The 11,321-nt window shown below is 47.7% G+C and overlaps 1 protein-coding gene across 3 annotated transcripts in view; it reads right to left on the reverse strand.

Annotated features, from left to right (window-relative positions):
* UACA (uveal autoantigen with coiled-coil domains and ankyrin repeats) overlaps window positions 1-10,699 on the reverse strand; it is a 71,043-nt gene extending 60,344 nt beyond the window's left edge. The window contains exon 1 of one of the 3 annotated variants that reach the window (XM_037910665.2): window positions 10,564-10,699. In XM_037910665.2, the coding sequence (XP_037766593.1) occupies window positions 10,564-10,623 (60 nt within the window). In that variant the 5' untranslated portion in view covers window positions 10,624-10,699. The remainder of the gene's footprint in view (window positions 1-10,563) is intronic. The other 2 variants (XM_043523813.1, XM_043523814.1) reach the window with 2 other exon arrangements.
* Window positions 10,700-11,321: the final 622 nt, after the last annotated feature.

Raw genomic sequence — 11,321 nt, forward strand, 5'->3', positions numbered from 1 at the left:
CCAGCAGAAAGATTGATTTTCTTTTTTGGTGGTTCGGGTTCTCTAGTTTCCGCATTCGAGTGTTGCTCTTTTAAGATTCTGAAAGCATGCTCCACACCTCGTGCCGCTCAGATATTGGAAGGCACTTCAGATTCTTAAACCTTGGGTCCAGTGCTGTAGCTATCTTTAGAAATCTCATATTGGTACCTTCTTTGTGTTCTGTCAAATCCGCAGTGAAAGTGTTCTTAAAACGAACAGCATGTGCTGGGTCATCATCCCAGACTGCTATGACATGAAAAATATGGCAGAATGCAGGTAAATCAGAGTAGGAGACATACAATTCTCCCCAAGGGGTTCAATCACAAATTTAATTAATGCATTATTTTTTTAACGAGCATCATCAGCATGGAAGCATGTCCTCTGGAATGGTGGCCGAAGCCTGAAGGGTCATACGAATGTTTAGCATATCTGGCACGTAAATACCTTGCAATGCCAACTACAAAAGTGCCATGTGAACGCCTGATACCTTTGTGAGGGGTGGATAAGAAATTGTTTAGGCAGGGATAAGAGGAAGCTCTGTAGTAGCCTCATGTGAGCACAGACTTCCTAAGAATATCCACATGGAGACCACTGGTCCGAGAAGAGACAGAAGCATATGAATGGGAATTCCCCTTGAAAGGTTGATTGTTTTGGTAAGATTTCTCCCCTTCTCCTGTCTTTCCTGCAATAAGCAATTTAGCAGATTACAATGACCAACCCCACTCAGATTGGGAATACACAGAACTCTCACATAACCATGGCTCTGTAGCATCCTTCTTGCTCAGTGGTAGAGCGTACAACTGACTCTGGATGAGGCTTGGATAAGGTGGTCACCCAGGAAAGGTGAGAGACAGACCGCTTCCTTTTGACAGCTACTAGTAACACTACCAGCCCTGTTGCTAAACCAGAGGGCAAGGACCTGTACTGGTAACGTGCTCCAAGAGCTAAGCTTAGGAAGCAACTGTGAGACTGTCAAACTGGGATACGAAGACAAGCATCCTTCACACCTATAGAAGTCATGCAGGCCCTTCCATTGATGTCAGCTAGTGTGGATTTGAAGGTGTCCATCTTGATTTTTGTTAAATGGACCTGTTTGATACTTTCGGAAAGTGCTCTGTAGCCTTCTGGGCTTGTTTTAGATTGTTTAACTAGGAATAATATGGAGTAAGGCCTTTTCTCTCGCGAAGAGGAGGGATAGGTTCAATAGTTCCCATTCACAGGAGATCCAGAACGGCTATCTGCATGCACTGACTCCTCCACCAGCAGAAGCCCTTAGGCGTACGATTTCTCTTTTTTTAGAATAGTTTGAGAGAGACCATATTTGCAATACTGCCCACCCATGTTGGCATTGCTTGTAAGAGCACGCAAGGGCACTCAGGGTGCCAGTTGACAATATTCTTTTGTCTTGTCTGATGCCCTAGGTAGTTGGCATGATGCCCTCAATAGTTTTCATGCCTGAAGGTTCGGGCTGAGGTGATGCTTGCCTGGACTTGGCTGCCTGTGAAGAGCCTGTATAGTGAGAAGGCCACTTTCTGGCAAAAAAATTTCCTAAGTAGAAATGACGAGTCCTTGATGACCAGGAAAAAAAGGCTCATTCATCTTCGGCAGTGACACCAAGATCAATTTTGACTGGTGCACACCGAGGAAAGTTCTGGCCTTGCAGAATGGAGGCAGGGGTAAAAGAAAGAAATTGTGGGCCAAGAAGCCCCTCACTGCCTGCCAGTTCTTCTGCATCGGAACTGCTGTCAACTTATCACTCCATAGCCAGCTACTGGGGGAAGGAGGTGGAGGCAGTACCGAGGCAGGGCAATCTGCACCAAAAGCTGGGAGCAATAACCAGGATATTAGGGCCTGATGACAACTGGAAATGACACCCCAATAGTTAAGCCATGGCGACCTGCAGTGGCAGCTGATGATGATAGCCTGATGTTTTCCCAGTCTTTAGGTGTGGCAGGAAATCCCTATCCTGCTATTACACACTCCCAGGGTGTATTAGGAGGGATATATAGCCACAGCTTGACTAAGGAATCTGTAGATCTCAAATGTAGCTCACAATACTCAGAGTTTTCCTGAAAATCTGTTCTCTGTGCACGTGGTTTTTTGTTTTTTTAATAATTTTATTATTTTAGTTTTTAGCTCTGATTTGGAGAGTTGGCCTTCCTCTCCTAAGCAAAGAGAATTCCTACTGCGGGGTTGTGTGTATGCATGCCTACAGGAAACAGCACATATCTATGGCATGGTCTTTTCAACACTGAATTGCCAATGCTGCACTCTGTGAGGGTGAGCAGTTACTGAAGAATGCCTGCCCTGTTGCACTTCATAAAGGTAAACAGGGGAATCAGATGCTGAGAATTATCTGCACTCTGCAGATTTACAGAGTTTTGTGGGAAACAGATTTCACTTTGTGACTCTTAGGGTACACCCACCCTGCAGTAAACAGCCCACAGCTGTGACTCTTAGAGCCTGGGTCAATTGACTTGGGGTCACAAGGCTCGAACTGGGGGGCAAAAAATTGCAGTGTAGACATTCCAGCTCAAGCTGGAGCCTGGGCTCCGAGACCTACCCCTCTCATGGGACTTCAGAGCCCGGGCTCCAGCCCCAGCCTGAACATCCACACCGCACTTTTTAACCCTGCAGCCTAAGCCCGCTGACCCAGGCTGGCCATAGCCGTGCTGCAGGTCTTTTATTGCTGTGTAGACATACCCTTAGAGCACATCCTAGAGGAAACCCTTGATTCAGGCTCTTCAGAAGATGGAAGAGCATCAGAACCTATGTAAAAGTGGGGGGGCTGCCAGCACTGGAACCAAGGCCTACCCTTTCTCTTCCTCCCAAGGCCCCGCCCCCTGTTCCGCATCTTCCCTGAGGCCCTGCCCCCTGACCAGTCCAGAAGCTGGGCCATGGTAAAAGTCTCTCTGGCGGCCCAGCACCTCACGCAGGACAAGTGGAGGGTCTGGGGCTCCCCACAGATTCATGGTTCTCTGGAGGTGGGGGAGGGACCCTGTGATTACTCTTTTGAGCAGCTTTCGTGCCTTGAGAAAAAGGGGTTTGTGTGGGACTGGGCCTATAAGGGGGCTTCCCAGCATCCCACGCTTTGTTCAAGTGAGTTTCCTGGACATGGCCTGGAGGTAGGCTGACCCTAGGCTAGGGGCACCGGGCTCTAGCTCGTCATACAAAGGGAGTCTTTGGCCATTCTGCCCCACTGGGAGGCGCTACTGGGCTGACATTGCTGGCAGAGAATAGCTATGAGCCACTGAAGAGCTGGCGGGGATGCATGCTGCAGAATGGAGGGAGGGGTTGGGTCTGAGCGCAGGTTACCAGACTCTCCTTGCTCTGTCCCTGGATCCCTCTCATTAGCTTCCTGGCACCACCAGTGCAGGGGAGGTGCTGGGCAGCTGCTCCATGGGGCTGTGAATGCAGACTCCAGGGGTTGGGTGGAAAGCTTCCCTGGCCCTTTGACACTTTGTTCAACCTAAGCTCCTCCACATGGAGAGGGGAGGGAGCAGCTGCTTGCTGGTCCCAGGGCTGCTGTGCTCATCTGTGCCAGGTACAGGGGATTTTGCTGCCGTTGTCCTGGGGGCTCTCCTGCTTGGGAAGGGAGGCTGCTAGAAACCCTGCTCCGTCTGAGCACTTGAGGCACACAGATCGCCATGGAGGTAATTAATCAGCAGGGGAGACGCAGGAGACATCTGATTTTCCCCTTCTCTGCCACGCTGCATTCCACATGGTTGAACAGAGGTGACAGAGTACCAGCCACTCAGGGGGAAGGGAATCCTCTAGCAGGAGAGGCAGACCTTCACAGTTAGGAGATTTTAAACCTTCTCCCTCCCCCTTCTTTAAAGTTTGCTCCGCAGTAGGGAGGAGCTGGACTCTGCCTGCTTAAAGCTAGAGAGGTAGATGAAATCTGGGGGTCTCAGAGGTGGAACAATACACTTCCCCTACTGCCAATTGACAGGTTTAGTCGGTCTCCCAATCTGCATAGAACAGATAACAGCATTTTCTAATACGCCTATCAATAGAGGATACTTTAGTTACGTATTTAGAAAAATATATATACTAATGAGTCTCAGCTACAGGATATAGATTGAGCCATTTAGGCTCTGTGAAGAGAGAAGTTATCAGGACTTTCTACATAGCCTGGGAGCAAACTAATATTGGTTGAATTTTTACATAAAAATGTGAAGTGCTTATGAAGGATCAGGCTGTGGCCTGGTTTGCGTGGCCACACCAGGGAGTAAGAGCTGGTGTGCTGGGAGAAGTACACAGCACTAGGTACAAGTCTGGCAAAAGGCACATCCTCATGAAGCAGAGGGAAACCAGGAGGCAGAGTGTGACTCACTCAAGCTGCCTTCCAGTCTGCTCAGGGGCAGTACACAAACGCATCGTCCCTCGCTCAGGGCTCATGGCAATGCGATGACTGAGGGCTAGTATACACTAGGAGCACTACATGGGCACAGTTGCTGTAGCGTGTCTGGTGAAGTCGCTCTATGCCAATGGAAGAGAGCTCTCCCGTTGGCATAAATTACTCCACCTCCACGAGAGGCGGAAGCTACGTCGGCAGGGAGCATCTTAGGTTGCTGTAACCTGCGTCGTTCAGGGGGTGGCTTTTTCACACCCCTGACCAATGTAAGTTATATCGACATAAGCGGTAGTGTAGACCTGCCCTCAGGCCTGGTCTACACTAAAAAGTTAGGATGACCTAGCTACGTCATTCAGGAGTGTGAAAAATCCACACCTGAGTGACATAGTTAAGCCAACCTAACCCCCGGCATAGAAAGCACTAGGTTGAGTGAAAAATTCTTACATTGGCCTAGCTACTTGCCTCTTCGGGAGGCAGATTACCTACACCAACAGGAGAACCCCTCCCGTCAGCACAGGTAGTGTCTGCATTCAACTGCTACAGCAGTGCCATTGCAGTATTTCCAATGTAGACAAACCTCCAGTCTGAAATTAAAAATTCTCAGACAGGTGTTAGTTGGTATAATTCCACATATTGAAAAAGGAGCATTTGAAAATATTACATAGAATTTAATAATCTGATTTTATTACTTCCCGTCACCAAAGGCAGCAGTCTAGTGGTTAGAGTACATGCTCAAGGAGGAACTATTGCGTTGTAGGGCTGGCTCTGCTACGGACTCCCTCTGTGACCCCATTCACCCACCAAGAAAAGAAGATCTGGGGAAAATACTTCCCTGCCTCACAACTTTCGCAAGGACTCGTTTGTTTATAAAGCACCTTATGAATGCTAACTATTATGTAATTTAGAGAAGAGTTCAAACAAACTGGAAGCACTTTGCCAGTCCTAGTCAAAAAGCTCAGATAAACAATACTATGTGCTTACTGAGTAACCGTGCTGAAGAGTTAACAATGATATTTTACAATGAGTTTTTGCTTGTCTGTTGATTTAATCTGTTTCTCTTTTAGAGCTCCTGAAATCCATAAGTATTCTATTAAAATAAACACTCCTTCCACTAAGCTTTTTAATTATAATCCACCTCTAAAGATGTATTAGAATCTACAATATTACCGACAACATGCGTATCTTGTCTAACTGTATTGCATGTTTCTGATTTAAACTAAACCTTTGAGGGCAGGAGTCATCAGCCTAAAACCATATGTATTAGCAGCTTCACCCCTCTATTTCATTTTGGAGGAATCATGACACAATTTGTTCTCAGAAATTATCAGAACCAATTATCAATAACGAAAATTGTTGGCACTTAATTCTTAGCAGCACATTAATATAGTAAGAGTAAGATCTGTGATAGCATCTGGACAACTGGATTAAAGGTTGACAGGGGTTTGACCTATCAGATAGGACATCACAACCACTTATTCCAGTATTTTGCATCTAGCAATGACAAATGCCTAATGATTCTGAGGAAGACGAAAAACCCTCAGTGCACCAAGACAATAGTGGAGAGTTACATAGCAAGGTAGGATTTTTTTTCCTGACTCCTCTAGACAAGAATACTTAAAAAAAACACAAAAAAACTACACATATCTCATTTTGGATAGCGACCACTGTCAGTGGTCATATAATTATCCATCCACCTCTTTTTCAACATTCTATGCAGAATATAAATCTTGACTATCCACAGTAATGAATTCTTAGACTGTGCAATGAATAAAGTAACATTTCTTTCTATGAGTTCTGAATGTAGTTTAATTTTGATTATTTCTTCCTCTCCCCCAAATATTTTCTCCAGTCTTATATTACAGAATGAGTTAAAGTAATTCGTTTTTAATATGCCCCTAATTTGGAATCTTTCAGAGTCCCCTCAAATTCTTCTCCTTTAAATAATGTAGGTTATTGAAATTTCATATGTGCTGATTTCAGTAGTTTCTAACCATCTTTGATGTCCTACTCTATAGACATTCCCAGCCTCCACTAAATCTTTCAAGTGCGGCAGACAACTGGAACCAGATGTAGACATAACACCACTCGATATAATTTAAGTAGTTTCTCTTAAACACGTCCAAGCATCTTATATGTTCTTAACTTCTATTGCATGATGTCAGTGACCTTTCCAGAGGATCTCATACAGCTTTTCACCCCTGAAACTCCAGAGTCCATCAGTACGCATGTGAAGGTTATGCTATTTTTGTCAATAAGCATTACCTTACATTTGTACAAGTTAAGTTGCATTTGCCATCCACACTGCCCTATCGGGCAATGTGTTTAAAGCTTCTGTTTTTAAATTAATTTTTAGGAAGTTGTCCACTCATTTCTAGCATATCAATACAGATTATTTAGAATAGACCAGCATGTTGAAGTATTTCCAAAAATACAATGCTAAAGGGATATTTAAGTCAGCCTTGTTGAGATATTTTCAACAAATATTAGTTTTCCACCTAAAATATAGTGGCTAGGTCTCAATAACACAACACCATTTTCAATTTAGCCACAAAATAAAGTAAGTTTTACAAGACTGAACAAAAAATTTTAATGAAGCATTATAAATATATGAATTGTGGAAACAAAAAGACTGCAACATAACATAATAGCAAAAGATAGCCTTAATGTACTGGGAAGTCATATAAACAATATTGACCAGAACTGATTCAGATGGCACAACTACTAGAATGACAACTTAACTCTAAAGAGAAAGTTTTAGTTGCTAGTGGCTATAGCACTTCTAAACTACATGATTTAATGAAAAAATCATTTGCCTGACACACCACTTCTGAAACTGCACAGTACAGTATTCCGATCCTGGCTCAGTCAACAGATGCTAAAACGATAAAAAAAAAAAAATTCACAGAGCCTATGCAAGAAATTACTTTATTTAAAGTGAGAAATTATAAGACAAAACTAGACTGGAGGACTGTGACGTCAAAGCTTGCTCCATGCTTTCCATTATGAAAGACATTAAATTCCTACATTAGCGCAATGACATTCCTCCTTGTTTCCTACCCTCTACCCAGTCCTCCCACTTTACTCCTCCCTTTTCCCTCCCACACTAAGCTTTATGATCATGCTCCTCCTTATCCCTACAAACTCTCCTCCCCTCTAACCAACCTCCTCCAGCATTCCACCCTCATTAATAATCCCCTCCCCTTTCTTCTCCTGAAGTGTTGTGCAGTCATATTTCTCACTGGGACTGGGCACATGTGGTTATACTTGTAGAGCACTCTAAAATTATAAAATCTGTGTACGATGCTGTAATAACTATTAGCATATAATACGAGTACAAGAAATCTAAATAATACCAGAAAAAACTTTCAGTCCCCAAGAGTATAACTTTGACAAAAAGAAACTTGATGGAATGAATAATTCACAACCTCTGTGTCACCTCTAATTCAGAGATGATTCAGCAGCCATTGGTGTTTCTTGATGCACAAGTAATCTTTTGCATTTCATTTGTTCCGAAGTGAGGATGAGTATCTTCATTGAACGCCTAGTGTAACTTGCAAGAATGCAGTACCTCAACAGTAACTGGACCACCCAAAGACATTTACAGCATCAGTACATGTTGGAATCTCAAGAATGTAGAATATTTAGGGTTGAATGCTGCTGTGACCACCTCTAAGCATGAGCAACTGACATCTATAAGGTGACATACATTTTGAGAACTTTAAAAAAAAAAAAAATCAATTTACCATTGGTGAATAAGGCACTTTCCTTGACAAGAGGTGGCAGATGGTGCGCAAAGCCCTCAATTTATGTAGACTTTAGCTTTTTATTTTAAGAAGTTTCTAGATCCTACAGCTACAAACTTAACCTCCCAATTGTGAAACACAGCAGCATTGTTCACCTGAGTATGATCCGAGTCCATTCATGTGACTGAATGGACTGCTTAAAGCTTTCCCAAGCAGCAACAGCATCAAGAAGTTAACAAAACTGGATAACATCCCTTATTCAGAACTTTATATAGACTGCAAAGGAATTGACACTAATTCTGTCAATTTCACTCTGCTACTGCTTGAGAAAGTTATGAAAAGCACCAGATCCACGCATAGAGGCTACTCAGGAAGAATTACCGTCCAAAAATATAGAAGCTGTGTGAGAGATCTTACCTGGAGAAAAAGGCTTAGGAAACAAGGGCTTGAAAGGAAGTACCTTTCTGCCTTCCGGGGCTAGATGAGGGTGGGGAAGCTTGGAATTTATTGGACACCTACTAGCCAAAATCTAATGCAAAAAAAAATAAATAAAAAAAGAGAGAGAGAGCGAGTGCGCTCCCAAGATGGATCCTGGGACAGCATCTCAGCAGGATTCCCACTATCTTCCCTCCCACAGCAGTTAGGAACAGGGCCTGGAATTCTCCAAGGCATTTCCCTTTACTTGTATTAACAGCCACCCACACAAAGTTTTTCCATAGTAAACTTACAAGCTAGAGTTTGGTATGTACCTGGTAAATATTTCAAGGCCTAATTATCTCAAAATTACACACCAACAATTTAATAACTAGTACCCACTACACACCTCGATTTTGTGGCATACTGACACCCATCCAAAACTCACGCTGTACACCATATCATCAGCATCTCCTCCCGTCTACATTTGACCATGAATATGAACTTCTTCGTTTCTGCATGCCAAATCACCCTAGCCATAGCCATTTCAAATCACTCAGTTCCTTCTCAGAAAGTTAGTTTCTGTTCAGTCGTAATCCTCAATGTTTCATAATCTCAGCAAAAGCAATTTACTGTCATACATCAAAATAATCTCAACTTTACAAAAATATCTTGTTGCAGTAAATGAATCACTTTTATTTGAGGTGGGAGGGTACTTGACCAAAATCCTGGACCTTCCTATTTTCCCTCAAAATTGTCAATTACTGAATATCAGTGTTGTGATTTACTAAAGCATTTCTTAACATTTAAGTATCACCATGTTAGACTTGCTCTGAAAAAGCAAAGAATACGACTGTAACAGATGACTTCTAATGACTACCATAAGACAGTGCAAGTCTATACATTATACGTTAAGCTTAAAGACACTTCTGAACGTACGTATTTTGTAACAGCGTTAAACGTGGTACTGTGAGATAGAGAAGAATTAGCATTATACCAAGCAAGCTTCCAGAGCACAGTTGTACAAACGTGAGGGCTGTATTTCGGAGTATTTCTACACCTCTTTCCAGTAAGCCACATTCCCAAGTGTACAGTATACACACATTTCCTGAGAGATAAAAACCCATTGACAGGGCACGTAAGCTTTAAGAGAAGCGACGTTATACAGCAGGCTGGCTCTGGAGAGCTGGGGGTGGACAGAGAATTCCACCACATGCACCCCCCCCGCGGCGCGGCCCTCCGCGCAGTGCCCCACACCCCTCCCCCCGTGCCCCCCCCCCCACTCATCCCCCACAGCCCTCCCCCCACTGCCTCATGCCCCCCCCCACTCATCCCCCACAGCCCTCCCCCCACTGCCTCGTGCCCCCCCCCCCCCATCCCCCCCCCGCCTCGTGCCCCCCCACACTGCCTCGTGCCCCCCCCCACTCATCCCCCCCCACTGCCTCGTGCCCCCCCCACTCATCCCCCCCCTGCCTCGTGCCCCCCCACTCATCCCCCACAGCCCTCCCCCACACTGCCTCGTGCCCCCCCCACTCATCCCCCCCCCCTGCCTCGTGCCCCCCCCCACACTGCCTCGTGCCCCCCCCCACTCATCCCCCCCCCCCCACTGCCTCGTGCCCCCCCCACTCATCCCCCCCCCCTGCCTCGTGCCCCCCCCACTCATCCCCCCCCCTGCCTCGTGCCCCCCCCTGCCTCGTGCCCCCCCACTCATCCCCCACACTGCCTCGTGCCCCCCCCTGCCTCGTGCCCCCCCACTCATCCCCCACAGCCCTCCCCCCACTGCCTCGTGCCCCCCCACTCATCCCCCACACTGCCTCGTGCCCCCCCACACTGCCTCGCAACCCCCCCACTCATCCCCCCCAGCCTCGTGACCCCCCACTGCCCCGTGCCCCCCACTCATCCCCCCCTGTCCTCCCCCCATTGCCCCGCAACCCCCCCACTCATCCCCCCCTGCCTCGTGCCCAACTCCCCGCCCCGCGCAGCCCCCAGCCCAGGTCACGGCCCCCCGGGCGCGCTGAGGGGGGGACTCACCGCGCCCCCGCCCACCGACGCTTCGTGCTGCTTCTTCAGCCGCGACTTGAGGCTCTTCATGGCGCGGCCACGGCTCGCTCTGCCGCCGAGCGGGACGGAGCCAGACTCGGCGGCTCCAGCGGGGCCGCCCCTCCGCCCGCCGCACCCAATCGCCGGCCGCCGGCGCGGGCGCGCTCGCCAATGGGAACGGAGCGCGGGGGCGGGACTTCCCTTTGGGAAAAGGGGGGGGCGGGCCCCACCTGGGCGGGGGCGGGGCCTGCGCACCTGGCTGCTCAGCGCCCCGCCCCCGTGGCCGCCGCAGGGCCCGAGCGCGGCCGCCAGGGGGCGCCCGCGGCAGCGCCCCAGCACTCACTGGGCGGGGGGGGCTGCTCCCTGCAGTGCCAGGGGGCTGTATAGATGCATAGTGGCCCAGCAGCCCCTCTGCACAGGGCCTGCCTGGGGCGCCCCAGCAGCCCCCACCCCAGAAAGCCCCCTTGCCGGGGGTACATCCCAGACCCCCCCCACCCCAGAATCACCCTTTGTGGCTGGGGGGTAGCTCCGCCAGCATCACCCACGGCCTGGGGCTTAGGGGTACACTCAGAACCCCCGCTTGCTGCCCAGGGCTTTGCATGGTCGAGGCTGCAGCATTGCGGGGGACATAACAAGGGGGGTTGGCCCTGATTCAAGGCTGACTGTTTTAAAGGTGGCTTTGTGCTCGTGCAAGGCCCACTGGAGACAGCGGGAGCCTTTCCCCTGACTTTCCAGCGAAGCCAATCAGA

Source organism: Chelonia mydas, chromosome 10 (genome assembly GCF_015237465.2).
Source record: "Chelonia mydas isolate rCheMyd1 chromosome 10, rCheMyd1.pri.v2, whole genome shotgun sequence".
Taxonomy (NCBI): domain Eukaryota; kingdom Metazoa; phylum Chordata; order Testudines; family Cheloniidae; genus Chelonia; species Chelonia mydas.